The sequence below is a fragment of the Podarcis bocagei genome (genome assembly GCF_964188305.1).
Source record: "Podarcis bocagei genome assembly, chromosome: 3".
In the NCBI taxonomy this organism is placed as follows: Eukaryota; Metazoa; Chordata; class Lepidosauria; order Squamata; family Lacertidae; genus Podarcis; species Podarcis bocagei.
The window spans coordinates 45,854,076-45,877,079 of NC_138127.1; the positions used below are offsets into that span (position 1 = coordinate 45,854,076).

The 23,004-nt window shown below is 42.6% G+C and overlaps 1 protein-coding gene across 3 annotated transcripts; it reads right to left on the minus strand.

Moving 5' to 3' along the window:
- Nucleotides 1-2,200: 2,200 nt before the first annotated feature.
- SLC18B1 (solute carrier family 18 member B1) lies at nucleotides 2,201-22,653 on the minus strand. Of its 3 annotated transcripts, XM_081187749.1 has the most exons (14): nucleotides 22,345-22,653; nucleotides 20,754-20,893; nucleotides 19,615-19,710; nucleotides 18,506-18,579; nucleotides 17,687-17,834; nucleotides 16,758-16,914; nucleotides 15,439-15,575; nucleotides 9,686-9,787; nucleotides 9,061-9,152; nucleotides 7,926-8,021; nucleotides 7,181-7,255; nucleotides 4,173-4,266; nucleotides 4,029-4,078; nucleotides 2,201-2,775 (listed from the first exon to the last, which is right to left on the minus strand). In XM_081187749.1, exons 1-14 carry the CDS (start codon nucleotides 22,376-22,378, stop codon nucleotides 2,709-2,711), a joined length of 1,362 nt encoding a protein of 453 aa, XP_081043875.1. In that variant the 5' UTR covers nucleotides 22,379-22,653; the 3' UTR covers nucleotides 2,201-2,708. The 3 variants fall into 3 exon arrangements, with proteins under 3 accessions (XP_081043875.1, XP_081043877.1, XP_081043876.1); XM_081187751.1 differs by lacking the exon at nucleotides 4,029-4,078; XM_081187750.1 differs by lacking the exon at nucleotides 22,345-22,653 and having other exon boundaries at nucleotides 19,615-19,706; nucleotides 20,754-20,880.
- Between the last annotated feature and the right edge of the window lie 351 nt (nucleotides 22,654-23,004).

Genomic DNA, 23,004 nt, shown 5'->3' on the forward strand with positions numbered 1-23,004 from the left:
AGAGCAGGTTTTTTCTGCAGAATCACTCAACAGTAAGACTTTCATGGGATCCAGGTAATGTCTTGAATCCCAGATGCAGAGATCAACAAGAACATGGGGCAGAGTTTCTGTGGCAACATTGCTTCCTTTGTCCTGTGTCTACCTTCAGTTATTGAAGTACTGTAGCTCAAACTTGCTCACAGCTCCCAAAAGTTGGTGGCCAGGCCTCCTTAAGGACAACTGCAACATCTGGTCCTTCCCTCCCACCCAGTCCATCACCATGATGGATGATTTGCTAGGTGATGATGATGCTTCATGGGGGGAAAGCTCTGTTACCATCTTTTGAAATCACATGCTTGTGGCTCCCTATGCGACCTGCAGGTGACCAGTGATCTTCCTCTGTGCCTAGGGGATGGGACCATAGCTTAGTGATGGAGAACTTGCTTTGGGGGCTCCAGATTAACCCCTGGCATATTCAGGCAGATTTGAGAGTCATGTCTGAAATGCAACAGAGCCATTGCCAGCTAGTGTAGACTGAGGCTGGGCAGGCTTGCCAACTCTACTTTGTGTGTTTTGTTATTTGAACTAGAAGCCCAGGAAGATCTACCTTCCAGAGCTAGCAGCCCAACACACAGAGTTTGAATTTCTATCGATAAATCCTTCTAAGGCAATCTTTCCACTGTATTTTGGCTTGCCAGATGGAACAGTCACCCCTTCCACACACACCCCAATGCTGTTTCCTGACCCCTTCTGCCAAGGCAATTTAAGGTGGCATGCATGAGGGAGGAAAGGTTAGAAGCCCCATTGTACAATTTCTTGTGAAGGGCTTCTGCTGACGAGACTCATTTAGTTGAATCCCACCCTTTGTTTTTATGGGGCGTTTTTTATCTAGCTTTGTACACATTCTTAAACAGTTCAAAAGTGCTTTTAAACAAACACCCAGTGTGCCTCTGAATATGTTCGGAGCCAAGGAACTTTTCAAGACAAGAGCAGAGCTGCAGTCTGTCCTTTTGCACAGAAATCCTCTCTTGCTTCGCTTTCATTTCAGCAGGCTACGTTTAGGTAGGAACATCTGTTTGGTTGCTGCTAGTGCTAACAGTTGGGAATTGGAAACATCTTGCCGAGCTACTGAAAATCCCGTGTGTGCATAATCCCTTAAGGGACCAGTGGTGTGTGTCTCAGAAGAAAGCATTGTCTTATGTTCCGATAAGTTTCAACAACATCTTACTAAATAGAGAACTAATATATTTAGGGAAACTCACAACTTAATGCCATCTTGGCAGAGCCCCACCATCCACTTGTAGAACGGCAATTCTGCCAGCTAACAGGAGTCATAGATCTACCTTCAACAGAAGCCAGACAACTTTATGGCTACATTGAATTAGATTTTTATTTGCAAGGTATATAATGTCTGCTGGAAGCAGTGTCAGACTAGAATCTTGGAGACCAGGTTCAAATCCCCAGTGAGCCTTAGAAGCTCACTGGGTGGTCTTGGGCCAGTCATGTTCTCTCAACCTAACCTACCTCACAGGGTTGTTGAAAGGATTAAATGAGGAGGTGGAGAACCACAAACACCACCTTGAGCTCCTTGGAAGAAAAGGTGGGATATAAATGCAATGAATAAAATAATGTTTTAATGTAGTTTTAATGTATTCTAAATCTTTTTGTTGGAAGCCATCCAGAGTGGCGAGCGAAACCCCGCCAGATGGGCAGGGTATAAATAATAAATTATTATTAAATTATTATAATTAACAAAGCAGGAAGCAATGTTTTTCAAATGAAGAGGGCAGCTCTACACCTTGCAAAAGGAATGTGCCTGTCTCTTTTTTTGAAGGTAATGGAAAAGTCCACATTTACTGGAGCTGAGCACACACACTGGAATGCAAAACAATTCTCTGGGGTTAGACTGTGCATGCAATACAAGCCGCTGGGGCATGATGATCTAAGGACACTGGCCTGTTTGTACAAGGGCTTCCACTTGTACAATTTGACTTCCCCTTCCTTTCCCCTCTCTCTAAATTCCCCCACCAATGCACTCAGGGGGGCTACAGTGAGCCACCACAACAGTAGAAAACTGGGGTGTGTGGAGAAAGAGAAAAGGGAATGGAAGTTCAGTTGCACAAGCAAAAGGTTTTGCATCAACGGGACGATTTTGCTGGACACGAATCAAGTTCTCAGACAATCAGTAATTTTCCACATTCAGAAAAAAGTACACATAAAACAGCTTTTAGTGTTCTTTATTTTAAATTAGCAGGCAAACAAAAGTTTTAGGTCACAATATACCTTTAAAAGTTTCTAAGAATATTAATCTTTTAAAAAAATATTAGCAAAATGCCCTAGAACATTTCACACACTTTCGAAGAAACTAAGTTTATTGAGTGCTGACCATCGGTGATATTAGAGTACAAAAGTAGAGCATTACGGAATATATTTCACATAGTGGAATATATTATTTTCACATTGTGCAAAGTACTTTTGTCCGCCAGACAACCTTGCTGCTCTCACGTAGAACCAGCCCAAAGAGGTCTATCACACGACTGTCCAAAAACACAGGCATTCCCTCTAGAAACAGAAAGCCACAGTACAGCGGTCAAGAACCTACACCCCACCATGAGGCATGAGGCAAAGGTGGCCACCTTCAGTTGCTTGCTTGCTTCTTGCCTGTGTATCAAGCTCCTAAATTATCCGTACAAAAGTAGCTTTAAATTGGCAGCAGGGAAGGCTTCCAGCTATGTTGCACTTGGCAGAAGACGAGCCCTTTCTTCCTCTGTGCCTGGAAGGTTTTGGGGACGGGATCTGCGCAAAAGAAGAAAGACAAGGTTCGAAATGTTCTCAGCATCCACAGCAATATTAAAACAGAAAGGCAAATTAAATTTTAAAAATGCCCACAAAAAATTGCCTATTAAAAGGGAAGAAGGCTATAGAGCTGCAAATGGATTTGTGTTGCTTCAGTGCGGTTTCACATTTCCCCTTCCTCTTTCTTTTGCGAACCATGATTTTGTCTTAGTGGCTGTGACGACACACACGGTTTCACTCACCACCACGACACAGCAATATTTGGACTTGAATGTGGGGGGAATCAAAACAAGTTGCCATGGCTAATATAGCTAAGTGCCAGAGCTAAACCAGCCAATGCCTCAGTCCCAGGAAAAATTTCTCTCCCTGAAGCTGCCTTGAAGTTGCTGTTGGGAACTTCCCTCCTGTGGGAAATAGCAGCTTTAGATGAAAGATTTTGTTAAGTTGTGGGTGAACATATCAGACGACACAGCGATTCTTCAAACAGCTCTTGTTTATTCACAGGCCAGGACAGAACTGAACTGAAGGGCTCAGTCAGCCTGCTTATATAGAGCTCCAGGACCACGTTATTGTAACAGCTTTCTAAAACTATCCAATCACTGAATGTCACTTTCGATCCTTCATTTGCATAACTATCTACAGTATCCCCCTGCTGGCCTAGAGTGAGAACTTCAGTACATAACAGATTTCATCAGGATTATGCCATGGCCCCTATCCTGATCAGCTTCCCCCACCCCCAGCAGCTGTATTATGATAGAAAACATAGCAGTGAGGGGGGTATCCCAGTTGTGGAATAGTCTCCTCACAGAGGCTCACTCGGTTCCTTCTTCATAGGGAGGGTGACTTTTTTTAATTCACCCAGGCCTTTGAAATCATTTGTAGTCTGGCTTCTGACTTATTGTGTATTTCTACTGCTGGTTCTCTTTTTCCTGTTAAAAATACTGTCCCCACTCAGCCATGAAGCTCCCTGGGCAACTCTGGGGCAGCAGTGCTCTCTATCAGCCCAACCTACCTCACAGAGTTGTTGTGAGGATAAAATGGGAAGGGGCTTTGTATGCTACCTTGAGCTTCTTGGGGGGAAAGGTGGGCTATAAGTATAAATAAATAATTTTTAGTTTAAAGCGAGCTGAATAATCCAGAAGTAAAGCAGGAAAGACTTAACCATTTGCTCAAATGGTTCTTTGTAAGTTTAAATGAAAATAGTCATTTCCCCCTTTAATTCGTTTTTTTAAATAAAAAAGTAGTCACAGTACCTTCTTCTGTGCAAGGCCTCATAGATATAATAAATTGCAAGAGCTAACCCCTGAAAAGAAAACAAATAGTATTTTTGAAATGTGCCACACATTCAGAGACAAACGTAATAAAAGCTCATATCAAGAAAACACTGGTTTACATACACTTATCAGCGCAAATCCACCCTGTATGGCTGCAGCCCATTCAAAACCCAGCTTGTCGTTTAGAAATCCACCTAATGTTGGACCTACAAAAGACCTAGGAGAAGGAAGCGAAATACACATTTAATGTAGATCTGAGAAAGAATGACCAATGCAGCTTGCACAGACTTTGCATCCCGGGTTATGATTCAAGGTGCTTTGAAGAATTTGCCCACTTCTTAAGAAAAGCTAAACAAAAACATCCCTTCCCCCCAGTATGGGCCACTAGAAGGATCCCGGGTAATTCTGCCCCCTGCCAGAGCAGCTGCTGCCTACTATGCTCTGCAAGACAAGAGACCAGAAAGGTGTGGCTAGCCCAAGACATTATAAAAGACTGGTTTGCATAGTTAGTGCCCCTAAAAAAACATGTTGACAGCTTAAAACGTGTTGAGTTTATAAACTATTATTACATTAGTCACACTTAGTTCTCAATGGGACTTCACTTAGTCAAGAGTAACTTTTCACAAAGTGCAATTAACTTATCATGGATTGAAACCTAGATTTCCAATAAATTTTTCAAGACTTCTGAACTTGTACCCTTCCCGCCCTTATCTTCTGCTCCACGTCACCAATTACCTCTGGATCCAGATAAATTATTTTACCTAGGTTCACATCCACACCACACACTAGTGGCCAAAATTGTGGAAACCTTTTGGAAAAAGTATATTTCTGAGGTTCGATGGCTCATAACACCCGATTGGCTCTCTAAACACTCATGCTCATTGGCTACATTCAAATGAGGAAAAACTACTGCATATCAACCTAAACAAGTTGTGCTTCCTTTTTCGTTTGATAGAATACAGAAAACTGAACAAACTTTGTTGCACGACATTGTTCATTAAATTATCTTTCCATTGAATAATTTTATGGTATTACTCCCAAAAAAGTGGTGTTATGAGCCATCAAACCTCAGAAATACACTTTTTCCAAAGGTTTACACAATTTTGGTATATTTAAAGCACATTTTTACCAATCGAATAGCTATGGCTTCTCCCAAATAATCCTCAGAGCTGCTGTTTCCCTCTTATAGAGCTATAATTCCCAACACCCTTAACAAACTACCGTTTCCCAGGATTCTTTGGTGTGGGAAGCTTTGCACTTTAAATTTAGGTTGTGGGTGTGTCCTAGAACACCTAATGCCGCCACAGAGTCTAGAAATGCATGGGCTCAACCCAGTCCCCAAAGGGCATAACAGGGCGTGCCCCTAATCATAGAATCATAGAGTTGGAAGAGACAACAAGGGCCATCGAGTCCAATCCCCTGCCTAGCAGGAAACACCATCACAGCACTCCTGACATATGGTTGTCAAGCCTCTGCTTAAAGACCTCCAAAGTAGGAGACTCCACCACACTCCTTGGCAGCAAATTCCACTGTCGAACAGCTCTTACTGTCAGGAAGTTCTTCCTAATGTTTAGGCGGAATCTTCTTTCTTGTAGTTTGGATCCATTGCTCCGTGTCCGCTTCTCTGGAGCAGCAGAAAACAACCTTTCTCCCTCCTCTATATGACATCCTTTTATATATTTGAACATGGCTATCATATCACCCCTTAACCTCCTCTTCTCCAGGCTAAACATGCCCAGCTCCCTTAGCCGTTCGTCATAAGGCATCGTTTCCAGACCTTTGACCATTTTGGTTGCCCTCCTCTGGACACGTTCCAGTTTGTCAGTGTCCTTCTTGAACTGTGGTGCCCAGAACTGGACACAGTACTCCAGGTGAGGTCTGACCAGAGCAGAATACAGTGGCACTATTACTTCCCTTGATCTAGATGCTATACTCCTATTGATGCAGCCCAGAATTGCATTGGCTTTTTTAGCTGCCGCGTCACACTGTTGGCTCATGTCAAGTTTGTGGTCAACCAAGACTCCTAGATCCTTTTCACATGTACTGCTCTCAAGCCAGGTGTCACCCATCTTGTATTTGTGCCTTTCATTTTTTTTGCCCAAGTGCAATACTTTACATTTCTCCCTGTTAAAGTTCATCTTGTTTGTTTTGGCCCAGTTCTCTAATCTGTCAAGGTCATTTTGAAGTGTGATCCTGTCCTCTGGGGTGTTAGCCACCCCCCCCCCCCAGTTTGGTGTCATCTGCAAATTTGATCAGGATGCCCTTGAGTCCATCATCCAAGTCGTTGATAAAGATGTTGAATAAGACCGGGCCCAAGACAGAACCCTGTGGCACCCCACTAGTCAAACAACTATAAGAATGGGTGACCTGGGCATGCCCCCCTTCTGCCCCTCCCCTTGGTCAAAACAGTTCTGAGTTCTGAGCTGTGCTCGTGGTCAGTTGGATCAAGTCCAGTAGCTATTTCTAGAAACAAAAAGGTCTTTTGAATTATTTGAACAGAGGCTTAGAAATGTGTGCTAAGAGTCTGAAATGGCCTTTTTTAAACTTGTTTGATTTCCCCTCTAGTTTCTTCCCCATTATCAATATACACAGCCAGTGCTGGATTTACGTAGAAGCTAAACAAGCTATGACTTAGGGCCACACTCTCTTGGGGCCCCCAAAACATTTAAAGGGGGGGGGACTGGATGTACATTTCCAAAATAGAAGATAAAAAACAAATAAAATAAAATAAAACCTACACACAGCAACAGTGTTTTGTGTAAGTAATGGGCATATTTAGCATATATTCAACACAAAAACCAGTGACAATTTGTTGTTGACAAAGGACAGGTGGACATATAAAGGGCCCCATTACCTTCGGTAGCTTGGGGCCTCATCAAACCTAAATCCGGTCCTGCACACAGCACTCACATTCTTACACAATGAATACTTTTGGGGTTTTCTCCAATGGAACTCTTATTTATGTAACCCACGTAAACTCATGTTTTGTACTCACCTCCCACCCCCAAACCTATGAGACCTCTCCTCCTGTGAGTAAGCAGTGTTGCTTTGGCTCTGTAAGTATCAACACACAGAGAAGAGAGGAGGACATAGGAGTGCAAATGATAGGCCATCCATGACCTTCTACATACCCAAGTGACCATACTGCGCTGAAGAGTCCAGATACCAGGCCTAACAAGCTTAATCCTTCCTCAAAGCCGTTCTCACTGCAGGACAAAAGGCGAACAAACAGATCATTACCAAAGGTACCAACTTTTCATTTTGAAATGCAAGTTTTGGAGGTCTGCAGTTTGGAAGACAAGTCATAGAATCACAAAGTAGCAGCATCCAAAACAGACCTGCCTTGACTTTCAAAGGCAGCTGCAATCTTTCCTGCAGGGAGAATAAAGGAATGGAGTACTGTCTCTTCAAAATCTTCTTTTTGTACATGAAACCGCATCTCATTCTGTAGTGAGACGTGGTTGTGGCAAGCGTGAGGTACCACACTGGTACTCCAGTGGTACTTGCACTGGGGAAAGGGTTCATTAGCTCAGGGAGAGAGGCCGTTCTTCTAAAAAATAAAAGCACTGCCATCATCTTAATTCATATGTTGTCTTAGCTTTGCATATGAAATAGGGTGGAGGAACCTGTGGTCATTTGGATGTTACCGGGATGCAACTCCCATCATCTCTGAACTTTGGGTCATATTGGCTGGGAGTCCAACAATATCTTGGAGGAACAGTCTCTCTGCCTCTCAATATAAAGTATCCTGGCACAGACCTATAACCATCAAAGGAATTCACTACAGAACAAGGGAGCCATATTCCAATTCGCTTGCAATGAGCTGCCAAAGAGTAACATTTTTTCCCCAAAGTGTATGGAGAGACAATAACTTACTATGCATGATTGAGCATTTCAGGGAATATCGGGATACCGCTCATTCCAAGGGAAAAACCCATCAGGACCAACATTAGAACAAAGAGCCAGAGTTTGCTGGGGAAGGGAAATCAAAATCCTAAAATAAGTTGAGGAAATGATGCAACATTCCTCATTTGGAGGAAGGCACTGGATATAGATAAATATAATAAATAAAATAATAAGCAAACACACACTTCATTATACCTTTGATTCATATATTAACATTTTTTTTAGCATTGGTAACATTTATTTTATAGGAGCCCCTCCCCCCGATTGTAGTATTAGTAATAATATATTCTAGCAACAATGTGTGTTAATGACTTTTGCTAAGTTGCTTTATATAAAATAAAAAAAAGATTAAAAGCCAAATTTTTAACCAATAATGTAGAATACAAAATTCCTATAATGAAATTGTGATTTTGTTAGTCACAGGCAGGCACCTGACGTTCTAGGCTAATTGTCATGATTTTTGGACTGTGCTGAACATACAAACCCTTCATAATCGCTGAACTTCTCTGAACTGAAGTTCAGAGATTATGTTTGCCATGAGGAGTTGAGTTGAGAGGCGATGTGTGGCATGATGACTTGCCTAAGAGCATACAAGATGCTGCTATGTCACCTCCATAACTAGCTTAAGGAAAGGACCTCAAATTTACCTCCCACAGAATGAGAAAATATTGTTTGTCAGGGCATTCTGGGCATGAATTGGGAAGGCCAAGCTTGAATCCGTGGCATTAACTGCTGGGATTTACACTATCTCCCAAGCTCCTTAGGCACAAATGAGATGGAAGTAAATGCCTTCATTTTTCTTTCAAAAAAGGGGGTGCATGCTTCTAAACATTTCAGGTTAAAAGTAAGGGGGAAGGAATACCAAAAGCTCAATAGTACACACTCTTTTCTTGGTGGAATAAACAGCAGGCTGTGTACAGGCTGAATAAGGTCATAAGGGGACCACATATGTGATATTAGAATTCAACAGCTTTTGGATACAAAATATGAATATTTGAGGGCAGAAGATACACTGCCCTGCTTACTGATTTCTGAATAAGTTTGAAAGCTTCAGAACATGGGCAGACTGCCAGCGCCAGAGACACATTCATCAAGTGTGCATTACCTTTCGATGTGCAAGATGGGAGCTGGTCCTAACATAAAGTAGCATAACGCTGTCAGTATGCCTCCAAAAATCATTAGCCACTTCCTTAAGTACTGCAAGAAACAGAGAAGTGAACGACTTGAATTTTGTCAAAATAACTACATTTGAATTAATTCAACTGACAGGAGGAAAAATTATGTACTTTATAAGTGTCACTTCATATTTTCTAAGGCAGAACAGTGACATTCAGGACAGGCTGTGATGCACAAGCAAAACCAGCATCCAGTCTCATACTTTGAGATAGTCTTTGGGATTGATGGAGCCATTTCAAAACCGGTTGGTTTTCCAGCTTTCTGTTGTCACTGCAGCTTTTACACATTAATTTAAAGTTTTCCCTGTTCATTTGTCTAAAGGGGCACCTTCATTTTGCAGAGATTCCAGGGCCTAGAACAACCACCAAAATCTTACATAATGGGCAGTGGGATATGGCTTGGCTGAAATGGGTGCCAGGCACCACTGTTTCTGCCCACAGTGAGGCCTGTGGGATTGGTTGTGTTTTGACTTCAGAACAGGAATTTCTAGTTATGAAGCCTACTGAACTTTAATCACTCTATAATGTAGAATCACAGCAGGATTTTGAACTCACCGGGAATTTATCACTGAGAAAACCAAGCAATGGTGAAGATAAGGAATAGGAGAGTGCTAGCCCCAAGAAGACCAATCCCACATAACCAGCAGGCAATTTGAACTAGAAAAAGAAAGCAGATTTTTTGATATTTCATAAAAATAGCATCTGACCCTCAGTAAAGTTCATTGTTGCAGCAGGGCAAAGTTTGATTTACAAGCAATATATTCTTATGCAATTTATACACACACACAAACAAACAAACATAAAAATGAAAAGGCAACATTTCTGCATTTTTAAAAAGAAAAACTTGCAACTTTTTTTAAAAAAAAACTGCTTTGGGGGGGAATGGGGGGGGGAACAGGCAGAAATCTGCACCCCCCCCCCCGGTTTTCCCCCAGGCCTTCCCATCTCTAGCCTCAACAAAATTGGACAAAATGAAAAAGTTCACTGGTAGAGAAATGGGCTCTTATTTAGAAGTGAAACAAGCCCCAACATTTTAATGTTTTCAGTTTTTGCTGGATACTTTTAGTTTTCACCAAGATTAGCCTATTTAATCTCTGCATTTAAAGAATCTTGTTCTTTAGTTTTAAGACTCTTTTATCATTGGCATGATGTTTCACATTTTATTTCTGTACACTGTTCAGATATTCCTTATGTCTGAAATCAAACAAATTATACTGGAACACAAAGCACAACTTTGTTATGAGTAACAGATTTATTTATTTTAAACCTAGTACTTTAAAAACAAAAATAAAACCAAACAAAAATTATTAAGGATTGTTATCTGCCAAGGGGGGACGCGGGTGGCGCTGTGGGTAAAACCTCAGCACCTAGGACTTGCCGATCGCATGGTCGGCGGTTCGAATCCCTGTGGTGGGGTGCACTCCCGTCGTTCGGTCCCAGCGCCTGCCAACCTAGCAGTTCGAAAGCACCTCTGGGTGCAAGTAGATAAATAGGAACGGCTTACTGGCGGGAAGGTAAACGGCATTTCCGTGTGCTGCTCTGGTGCCGGTTCGCCAGATGCAGCTTGTCACGCTGGCCACGTAGAATCATAGAATCATAGAATCATAGAATCATAGAGTTGGAAGAGACCACAAGGGCCATCGAGTCCAACCCCCTGCCAAGCAGGAAACACCATCAGAGCACTCCTGACATATGGTTGTCAAGCCTCTGCTTAAAGACCTCCAAAGAAGGAGACTCCACCACACTCCCTGGCAGCAAATTCCACTGTCGAACAGCTCTTACTGTCAGGAAGTTCTTCCTAATGTTTAGGTGGAATCTTCTTTCTTGTAGTTTGGATCCATTGCTCCGTGTCCGCTTCTCTGGAGCAGCAGAAAACAACCTTTCTCCCTCCTCTATGTGACATCCTTTTATATATTTGAACATGGCTATCATATCACCCCTTAACCTCCTCTTCTCCAGGCTAAACATGCCCAGCTCCCTTAGCCGTTCCTCATAAGGCATCGTTTCCAGGCCTTTGACCATTTTGGTTGCCCTCCTCTGGACACGTTCCAGTTTGTCAGTGTCCTTCTTGAACTGTGGTGCCCAGAACTGGACACAGTACTCCAGGTGAGGTCTGACCAGAGCAGAATACAGTGGCACTATTACTTCCCTTGATCTAGATGCTATACTCCTATTGATGCAGCCCAGAATTGCATTGGCTTTTTTAGCTGCCGCGTCACACTGTTGGCTCATGTCAAGTTTGTGGTCAACCAAGACTCCTAGATCCTTTTCACATGTACTGCTCTCAAGCCAGGTGTCCCCCATCTTGTATTTGTGCCTCTCATTTTTTTTGCCCAAGTGCAATACTTTACATTTCTCCCTGTTAAAATTCATCTTGTTTGTTTTTGCCCAGTTCTCTAATCTGTCAAGGTCGTTTTGAAGTGTGATCCTGTCCTCTGGGGTGTTAGCCACCCCTCCCAGTTTGGTGTCATCTGCAAATTTGATCAGGATGCCCTTGAGTCCCTCATCCAAGTCGTTGATAAAGATGTTGAATAAGACCGGGCCCAAGACAGAACCCTGTGGCACCCCACTAGTCACTCTTCTCCAGGATGAAGAGGAACCATTGATGAGCACCCTTTGGGTTCGGTCAGTCAGCCAGTTACAAATCCACTGAGTGGTAGCATAGTCAAGACCACATTTTACCAGCTTCTTTACAAGAATATCATGGGGCACCTTGTCGCATGCCTTGCTGAAATCAAGGTAGGCTACATCCACTGCGTTCCCTTCATCTACCAGGCTTGTAATTCTGTCAAAAAACGAGATCAGATTAGTCTGACATGACTTATTTTTCAGAAATCCATGCTGACTATTGGTGATCACAGCATTCCTTTCTAGGTGCTCACAGACTGTTTGCTTAATGATCTGCTCCAGAATCTTCCCTGGTATTGATGTCAGACTGACTGGGCGATAATTATTTGGGTCCTCTCTTTTCCCCTTTTTGAAAATAGGGACAACATTTGCCCTCCTCCAGTCTGCTGGGACTTCGCCTGTTCTCCAGGAATTCTCAAAGATGACTGCCAGTGGTTCTGAGATCACATCTGCCAGTTCTTTTAATACTCTTGGATGCAGTTCATCTGGCCCTGGAGACTTGAATACATCTAAACTAGCCAAGTATTCTTGTACTATCTCTAGTTATTCTGGGCTGTGTTTCCTTTGCTGAATCATTTGCTCCAAATTCTTCAGGTCGGGCATTGTTTTCTTTATCGGAAAAGACTGAGGCAAAGAAGGCATTGAGGAGTTCAGCCCTTTCTGTGTCCCCTGTTTGCATTTCACCATCTTCTCCTCTGAGTGACCCCACTGTTTCTTTGTTCTTCCTTTTGCTACGAACATACCCATAAAAGCCTTTTTTGTTGCTTTTAACCTCTCTAGCCAGCCTGAGTTCATTCTGTGCTTTAGCTTTTCTGACTTTGTGTCTACACGTGCTGGCTATTTGTTTGAATTCCTCTTTGGTGGTTTCCCCCCTTTTCCATTTTTTGTACACATCATTTTTTAATCTTAACTCAGTTAAAAGTTCTTTAGATAGCCACCCTGGCTTCTTTAGGCACCTTCCATGTTTCCGTCTCATTGGTATTGCCTTACATTGTGCTTTTACTATCTCCCTCTTAACAAACTCCCAGCCATCATGAACTCCCTTTCCTTTTAGTATTACTGTCCATGGGATTTCACCCAGCACTTCCCTAAGTTTTATGAAGTCGGCTTTCTTAAAGTCAAGAAATTGAGTCCTAGTATGCTTGGCTGCTCCTTTCCGCTGTATAGTAAACTTCAGAAGAGCATGATCACTCGCGCCTAATGATCCTTCCACTTCTACCCCACTAACCAGGTCATCAACATTGGTTAGGACCAGATCTAAAATGGCTGTTCCTCTTGTTGCTTCTCCCACTTTCTGGACAATGAAGTTGTCTGCAAGGCCAGTGAGGAATCTGTTTGACCTTATGCTCTTGGCTGAGTTTGACATCCAACAAATATCCGGGTAATTGAAGTCCCCCATTACTACTATCTCCCTTCCTTTTGCATGCTTGGCCATCTGTTCCAGGAAGGCATCATCTATGTCCTCCGTTTGGCTTGGGGATCTATAGTAAACTCCCACAATGAGATCTCTGTTGTTCTTCTCTCCCTTAATTTTGACCCAAATGCTCTCACATTGGCTTTGAGGTTCTAAATCTTGGATCTCTTCACAGGTATACACATCCCTGACATATAACGCCACTCCTCCTCCTTTCTTGTCTGGTCTGTTTCTCTGAAATAGATTGTATCCCCCCATTATTACATTCCAATCATGGGACTTATCCCACCAGGTTTCAGTGATGCCTATTATGTCATATTTAGTTTGCTGTACCAAGAGCTCAAGCTCATCTTGTTTATTTCCCATGCTTTGCGCATTAGTGTACAGACATTGAAGTCCATTAATCATTCCCGCGTGTCTCTTATTTAAGGATTTTTTCCTCCCACCACTAGGTCTGCGTGCTGTTTGCTCCATTTGGTCTATGACATTTGGATGATCATCTTCATCAACTGATAGACTCCTACCTTCAGGAGCACTGTCTCCCTCCCCCACATTAGTCAGTTTAAAGCCCTCCTGATGAGGTTTCTGAGATTTTTGGCAAAAACATTTCTCCCAACCGTTGTGAGGTGCAGCCCATCGCTTGCCAGAAGTCCATCTTCAAGAAACTGCAGTCCGTGATCTAAGAATCCAAACTGTTCCTGTTTACACCATTTGCGAAGCCAGCTGTTCACTTCCACGATTTTTCCCTCTCTCCCTGGGCCATGTCGTTCAACTGGGAGGACAGATGAGATGACAATTTGTGCATTTAGTTGCTTCAATTTCCTACCGAGAGCCTCGTAGTCTCTTTTGATCTTCTGGAGGCTATTGCTTGCAGTGTCATTGGTTCCCACATGAACCAAGAGGAAGGGGTATTCGTCAGTGGGTTTTATGATTCCTTGCAGTCGTTCAGTTACATCTTGGATCTTAGCCCCGGGGAGACAGCACACTTCCCGAGACATCTTGTCAGGCCCACAGATCACTGCTTCTGTTCCCCTCAGTAGGGAATCCCCTATCACCACTACACGCCTCCTCTTAGGTTTGGTCGGGGTTCTTCCGTGAGCTGTCCGTTCCAAGGTCGCCTGCACATTCCCTGAGGACTGACTTTGCTGCTCGTCTTCATATACCTGATCGACTGTAATGAGGGAGAGATCCTCAAATGGAGTCTGCTCTTCGTCTTCCATGCTAGGGGAGAGGACCTCAAAGCGATTGTGTATTTCTAAACAATCAGAGCGAACCCTGGGCCTCCTACTTCTTTGAGTCACGTTTCTCCATAGGTCTGGCTCCTGTGTTGGTGAACTAGCCTCGTTCTCAGGGGAGTCCCCTGTCTTCCCCTTTGGTGGAGACGGTGTGCTCTGTTGCTTCCAAGAAGAGCTCCAGCTCTCTAATTCTTTGGAGCGTAGCTACACGTTCCTCCAGTTGCTGGACTTTGTCTTTTAAGAGGGCAATCAACATGCAATTGCTGCAGGTAAAGCTGCCTGCAACCTTTGGCAAGATGGCAAACATTGCGCAGGAACTGCAGGCGACTGCAGCTGTTCCCTCCCCCTCCATCCTGAGAACGTGTCGTTGGGGATGGCTACAGCGGTCCTCCATCATAAAAAGCGTGAAGACAGGACAAATAACTCCCCCCACAAGAAAAAAACCTAGGTCTCCCCCAACAAACGTTTGAGACTAGCTCCCCTAAATCTAAAAGATGGATCAAACTGCGCGCGCTGCTAGGCGCGCGCCGCTGCCCTGCTAGGTCTGACGTGACCCGGAAGTGTCTGCGGACAGCGCTGGATCCCGGCCTATAGAGTGAGATGAGCGCACAACCCTAGAGTCTGGCAAGACTGGCCTGTATGGGCAGGAGTACCTTTACCTTTACTATCTGCCAAGGATGCAGCAGAAAATTGCATTTGTGTTTATTTCACTTAGGCTTTAGCATTATGAATGCTAGGAATGTCCACTAACTCAATTAACTTGGCTCCACTTTGCAGTTATAGAGAGGAAGAGCTTGTCATCTGCTCACCTTGCTGAGCTCTACCTGCAGTACTGCATTTCCCACTCCCCTACTTCATCTGGTCTTAAAGCTACAAGACAGCAACTGCCATTAGGACACCTCTTGCGACTGACCCTTATGGAATTCCCACCAGGACCGTCGCAAAATTGATAATCTTATATAATTTTAGTTGATTTTGATAATTTTAGATAAAGCATTTGTATGAAAGGCTTTTCCCCCAATTGCACTTACCTTTTTCAAGACAAATAGTGACATGGTAGGATCCAGAAAGCTCAAGCATCCACTCAGTGTGAACATAGTTAAACAGAGGAAAATAACTTTTGGAAGAACAACAAGCTTCCAGAATGAATCTTTGCTAGGAGTGGAATCTGTAACAAGACAAAGAGTGACATTTTGGGCAGGTTATTTATTTTAATCACACTCGGTGTGAATGACATGTTACAGAATGGGATAGGGTCCTACCCCAAAGCAGCATACAATTTTTAAAGTTGGCACTGGGAAAACAGAGGAAGACAAAGGAAAACAAGACTCCTGAGCAAAGTTAGCAGTCATGGGAAAAGCACAGAGATTGTCTTATGGATCCCTAACTGATTAGAGACCAGGAGGCAGAAAGTAGGAATAAATGGAGTGGAAAGTTCTTGCAATAAAGAGTGAACAGTGCGTCCCACCCACCCCTCCACACCCACCTCATCAATACTAGTAGGCACCACTATTTTTTATATTGCTCATAAATGATGTAGAGGAAGGAAGTGAATACTGTGACAGCCAAGTTCATTGACGACACCAACTTATTGGAATAGCAAAGAGCTCCAAAAGGATCTCTTCGCCCTAGGGGAAATAACATTAGAATGCTGGCTCAATGCAAACAAGAGCATACTGGGGCACATGGGGGGGGGGATATCCTAATTTCATACATATATCTTGGGGTTGCGATGGCTAGTTCAATGAAAACAGAGCTAATGTACGACTGCAGTAAAAAGGGCAAATTCCACAATTGGGATCATTAGGAAAAGAATTGAAAACAAAAGTGCCAATATCTTGACTTGGGCCAAACAGGTTTCTCAGGCTTTCAAAATGCTACAAAAACCTGCATCAATTTCATCTCCAGCTTTAAGGCACTTCAAAAGTATCACAGAAACACACAGAAAGCCACTACCTGCAACACCCAAAGGGACTTTTTACTACGTTTTCCAGTCCTGTCCTTTGGTAGGGGGAAATAAAGCAAAGCTAGCATTCAGGATAGACGGGAAAAACCCTCCTGAGTATGCATGGGTTGTTTTTTTTGGGGGGGGGGGTTATTTGCTATTATGTTATGTATTTTGTGTTTTATACTGTGATGTTTTGATGAAGAATGGTATATTCTTGTTTTTGTTATTATTTTATAATACAAGGGCTCTGTAGACTGGCCACAGCTATTACCGTCACCAGTATTACCACAGGTGAGAGGAAAGTTTCCTACATTAATGTGTGGAAAAACAGGCTCCATGAGACTATCTTCACAGTGGAAAATAGGTAAGTTTCAACCAAAAGGCAATAAAGACACCACTTACCATATTTTGGTAAGAGGAACATATTCAGTGGCACCAGGATCAGCACTAGGCACCCAAGTACAATGAAAGGGACTTCATAGCCAAAAGACTGATACAAAAAGCCACCGAGAGGCGGGCCCAGAACTAGTCCCAGTCCAGTAAAAATTTCAAGGCTGCCCTTAAAAAAAGAAAGGAAGGACAACAATACCGTCAGATCAGGTGGCCTAGTTGGTGCAGCAGGACAGAATTAGTGAGAAGTACAAATTTCATTAGCATCAATGAAGTGCTAAGTTTTGCTTCTATGAATGTATTAACTTTTTTACCCCTTGGCTTATAGAGCGTTTGAGTATATATAAACCTTTAATCTCTTTTTTTAAAAAATGCCACAATGCCACAATGGTAAAGCACAAGCTTGTTTTCTTAAACTAAAAGGGGGTGGAGAGAACAACAATATTGGTCCAAGGATACTAAAGCTAAGCTCACATGGTGTAGTGAAAGCTATTATATACTATCATCTTTTTTTCTGGTTTGGTGCTATCAGCATTCAGCTAAAAGGTCAGCTCTTAAAGCAACAACACAGACCTGCCTTTGTAGTTTAGTTACTTGTGATGGTCATGCAAAATTAAAACATCACAATCTTAACATCCCTTACCAAATGAAACTTTCCCAAGTTAATTTCAGTGTATTGAGACGACACCCAAGATGGTATTTGTGTGATGCAGGTCTCCTAGTCTCAACAGGTCCCAAGAGCATCTGAAGTGTTGGAACTTCTGCTTCACAGCCAAAAGGTCACAGGTTCAACCCCTCCCCCTTTTGTCTCTTCAGACAGGGATGGAAAAAACTCCTGCCTAGAACCCTGCAGAGAATGCTCCCACACATTGAAAGCAGTATCATGCCACATTACATATTAACCGTGATTACTCAAAATCAGCTCCTGGCTTCATACATACCATAACTGTAGCAATGTTGTTGGGGAAAGCCTTTGCTAGAATAGAAAACGAGGCTGTTATGGCTGCGGCAAAGCCAATCGCATCCATGGCTCGAACTACAAAACACAACCCTATGAATATTGGCCCATCGGGTGCTCTGTCCAACATCCTAAAATCAAAAGAAAAGTTAACGCAGCTTCTAGGCCTAGGCCTCTTATGCATAAACACATCTAGTACAGTGCTCTCGTATAATAGACATGTTGGCAAGGCCCTCTTGTGTAAGTAGCACAGGCTGCACCTTACGGCAAATATTGGGTCAAATCTGCCTGGCAAAGTTGTCGTCTGCAGTGAATGCATAAAAGATATCTGAGAAAAGCACTGCAATTAAGCAAAGGTTCATAAGTTGGGAGGTGCTTTGGACAAGACTTCAGGCATCAACGAACAGACCCCTAACCAATTTACATTTCCACTTTTTCAGGATTTCAAAGGGAAATGTACTTTGGAGTGAAGCGGAATCCATATCCACATCTTGAGCCTGTTCCTTTTGCATGTAAGGTTAGGAGCTGCTTTGGGCAAAGCATTTAAGTAATCTTTTGGATCATACAAATGATGTATATATTTATATTTCTTAAAGCATGGAAAATTTAAAAATGCAGTTCCAATAATGGCCAAAAATATAAAAAATATTAACAGATGCTATATCCTGCCAAATATATGAGGTCCAGAAGAACAGCAATGGCTCAGGCCCTAGCTTACTGAGTTGAAGTCTCGTATAAAGTATTTTTAATAATTTTTATTTTTATTTTTTTAAGATGCATCATAATCCCAACACACACTCACCCAAAGATAATTGTGGCAACTCCTGAGATGAACATTCCAGCAACAAACATAAACTTTGCACCAATCTGTACAAGCTGCAAATTACAGAACAATAAAGTTATAGCGCTTCTGCAAGTTTTATAGAAGTTTTAGTACTCAAATTTACTGTTCTTCCTTCAGTTTTTTATGAAAACAAAATTAAAAATCTGTGAGCTTAACGTCTGCCCACTCTACAGATTTACACCCAGCTCATTATCACACCTAAAAATATTCTAAATGGATAAGTGAATTAACCTACTTTCACAACAGCAACAGGTGCAATTAACTGTTACAACACTCTTTGCTGCTGCTACTTTCCATGCTGCACCACAGCACTACCATTAGCTAATAAATCCACTGCAGTAGTCCAAATACAAAGGTCAAGTCATCTGTCCAAGAGAGGGTCACAAGGGGGTGAACCTGCCACAGCTGGAAAAAGGCACTCTTAGCCACCAAGGCTACCTGAGCCTCCAGTGACCATGTTGGATCCTCCCAAGGTATAGATCTATTCTGTCCAGGTAACTACAACCCTGCCCAGAACAGGTTGCCGTTATACCTCTTGCACTCAAAATCTCACCACACATAACACCTGTGTCGTCTTAGGATCCACTTTCCATTTATTGTCCTGCATTAAGTCCATCACCACCTCTAAGCACTGGTATAGCAGATGGTGGATGAAGCTCAATGGGAGCACATTGCTTCAAGCCACATGTCTCTTCATTGTCTGTACAATTCAGGATAATGGGTATTAGGCTATAGTGACCTGGATTCATTGGGTGGTATGAATTTTACAGACCTCCTGTCTCATCACATTATGGGATCTGCTGAGAGGACCTTTCAAATGAGTCTACCTGTTTGCAAAGGGTACAGGACAGACTGAAAGGTATTCAAAGTAACGACTCCATAAGCATGGAAAACCCTTTCCTTTAATTTATGGCAATTCATTTAGGAAGCTTGAGATTTTCTAGATGTGTTAGAACACCTTAGTAAGGATGTACACAGGCAGGAGTTTAAGATAGCCAAATGAAAATTACATTGCTCTTCTGACGATATTTGAAGCTTACATTATGGAAATTGTCAAACATACTTACATACTTTCCCATGATCAAAGAAGTCAAGAAGTTGAATAATGCAAAGCACCCAAAAATGAGTCCAACTACAGTGTTACTAGCACCTTTCTTTTCTGCCTTAAACAAGAAAAAAAGAGGACACAGCTTACACAGATGCAAAAAAACCCTGCTTTAAATGTGTTGTAAAGTGTAATATACAAATAGTGAGCTATGCAAAATTCAATGTATTTTTAAAACTTTTTTAAAGCATTTTTACAGCATTTTTTTTGTGTGTGTGTGTGGATTCCACCAGAGAAAAGGTTTCCTTTTAACAGACCTGCAATCTACCAGGCACTTAGCCAAGGTGTTTTATTTTCTGAAGAAGAGAATGTGCCCTGCACCTAGTCATGGAAAGAAAATAAACCACCACACCACATGCCCCATATCTGCTTATATGGCATGGGTTCAGAGCTGCTTCCCACACTGCATTTTATACACAGGGGTGTATGAATGCACCTACATGAAAAGTAGAAATCGAAATATTTCCTACCACCGTAGAAAGTTGTTGGTGGGACAGGTCTCTGGGAAGAGGTCTAGCAGAGCAAGGATGGGATATCTGCAGGCCTCTGGAAGCTGTTGGATTCCCAACTCACATCAGCCCCAGAGAGCACGGCCAATGGTCAGGAACTCAGATGACAACATTGGGAGGGCCACAAGATCCCCAACCCTGGCCTAGAGAGTTCACAACCCTTCAAGTATTATCCATGAGAACAAATGGCAAAAAGTGTCTTCAGAGACTTCCCAAATAGAAGATTTTTAAAAATTATGGGTAGAGAAATTGGATTCACCAGCAACATTTTGCAGTTTATATGTTGGGAGTTCTTTACATCAAACACCACAGCACACTTTCCTCTCTAACCTACTCTTCCTCCCAACCATCCTTGTATTCCAGCCTTGCTTTTTATGATTCTATTTATATAGTGTTTCCTCCCTCATTTTTCCTTATTTGCAGTTCAATGGGAAATTGCAAGGAAAAACCTGATTTTTAAAAGACAATGGGAAACGAGACTTTTGTTAGACATGTTGCTGGACAAAGTGTCATCAAGCAAGTCTATCAAAGTCTTCATTTAAAAAGTTGTAATGATGTAAGCACTGGATTGCCAAGTTGTATATCCATTTACCTCTCTTGGGAAAAAAGGTCCGAGGATTGAGTAGCAAATCATTGAACTGAAGTTGATAGATGCTGTAGCTACCAGTATAAATATCTGTTCTTTAGAGAGCCTTCGGGATTCTTCAGTTGCCACCTGTGGTATGTCATTGTCTTAGAAGGAAAACAATATATTTCTTAGAACGTAAAAAGCAAGATAGCAATACATGTACAGTTTTCACAGGTTAAATTAGAAATATAAAAAAGTTCAGATTTTTCAAGAGTCCAATGCAATTCCCTTTGATCCACTTGCACCCTGAGTCCAGTAATCTGGGCCAACATTCTAAATAAACTTGCGCTAAAGGGGTAGAAATAAGAAACTTATTAAGTTGTAAAGTACATATTAGGTTGTATTTTTGTTCTAGCCTGAGAAAGATCCACATGCTAATTTGCTAAGAGCTTTTGAAACTCAAGTCATAGAGATATTGCTTAACAAACATAGTGAGCTGGAGATTATCCTTGAGGTACTAGCTTTAAGTTTGGCATAGGAAAGGAGAATACATTTCTATACATGCATTTTGTCCAAATTAGTAAACTATTCTATTCAAAAGTCCATTTCTACAATGCTACTGCAGAAAGCAGATTAATATTTGAGAGTGGGGAGAAATGAAGAGACAAAACCTAGGTTTGACCTTTGAATAGCCACACACAATGCTTTATTCCATAACCTACCTTTCCGGTTTGGTTGTGTGGATAATGTATGAAAGAACCACGCTGAGTTCCATTGAGAAAGGACCACACCTAAGTCTAATAGTACAATGAAATAAGCAACATGTGCAGGCTAGCAGTACAGGGGTCTAAAATAGCTGTACCTTGTTACCTTCATGTCTAATGTAAGATAAGCCCACATGAAATTGCAGTGTCAGTGGGTAAGTCCTACTGTGATTTAATCATTTTTCCAGGGAGACTCATGTCTTTTCTACTATTCAGCTATCTTTACACACTCAAAACTTAAGACCACCCCCTTTTATTCACTTCTTGGGGAATAAAACTTGGGGAAGGAGTTGGCTCAGGTGGGGGAAAGTAACAGCCTAGTGCTATGTACGTCTACTCAGAAGTAAACCCCAATGAGTCAAATGGGACTTACTCCCATGTAACTGTATACAGTTAGGTAAAAAGGCAGAAAGTCAAATTAATGAGATGTTGAAAGGAAGCCTGGCAAAAAGTTATTAACTCTCTAGCAACGTATATTTACCAGAATAAAACTGCCCCGTCATTGTTTATAACTCCACAATTTTAAAAAAACACGGATTAATTGTTGGGATTATAGCCAATTTACCTTGCTAATTTTGTTTTGATTACCTTGTTTGGAGTGTAGTATAGCAAAAGACTGGTAAAGCATAGCTAATTGCATGTGAGCTGCGACCCTACCACCCTTACTTGTGAGCAAACTCTAAAACCAGTGGGATACATTTCTGAGTAAGTGTGTACTGTAGTCGGACAACTCGCTATTAGGATTCAATCCCGCCCGGGGATTTGGAGATAGAGAGCGCGGGGAGAGGGAAAGAGACCTCTCGAAGCGACGCTAATGGAACAGCAGCATTTCCGAGCATTTTTACACCCACCTGGAATCTCGCCCGTCGCTTCGGGGCTGCCCATTGTAAAATAAGGAAAAGGGAAGAAAAGGCTGGATGCTGCAGCTTCAGGCAACTTCCTCCCCCCGCGAGAAAAGCGCGATGGCTCCCGGGCTTTCCACAAGTAACAACCGGATCTTCCCAGCAAGGATGGGTAACGACTTCAGCTGCTGCGACCCAGTAGGTTCAAGCCCGGGGCATCCACTCGGCAGAACGGTTTTGCCGGGCGGCAGCGGGGAAACAGCTTCGGAAGCAAACCGGCGCCGAACTCTGATCCCGCTCCGGATCCCGGCAGGCTTCGCTTCGGTTAGTTGAAAGCTGCGCTCGGAAGTTGCCTCATCCCGCAAGCTTTCCTCGGGGTGGGGGCTTTTTAAAGGCGTAAAACTTCCTCCTCTGGTTCAGCCACTGGTACTATTAATCTTAGATCCTGAGGCCGCTGGGAATTTTAGAAGTGACCCTGCAGCTGAAAAGAGGGTTTTCCCCGTTTTTTATGACTTAAGCCATCCGTAAGCAGTCTTGCTGAAAATCTGATGGAGCTGTTTCAGTGGGGCTAATTTGGCTGCGACTGCAAGCATGCCTGATTTCGAAGTGAGACCTATTGAAGTCGAAGTATCTTACTCCCAGGTACGTGGGTGTCTCCAACTCCCAAGG

Coding starts and splice junctions, on each gene's coding strand:
- SLC18B1 (XM_081187751.1), bottom strand. CDS start 22,378: ATGGGCAGCCCCGAAGCGACGGGCGAGATTCCAG. Junction 17,835..18,505: donor GTTGCCACAATTATCTTTGG/GTGAGTGTGTGT, acceptor TTTTGATTTTAG/GATGTTGGACAGAGCACCCG. Junction 16,915..17,686: donor ACAACATTGCTACAGTTATG/GTATGTATGAAG, acceptor TCTTTTTTTAAG/GGCAGCCTTGAAATTTTTAC.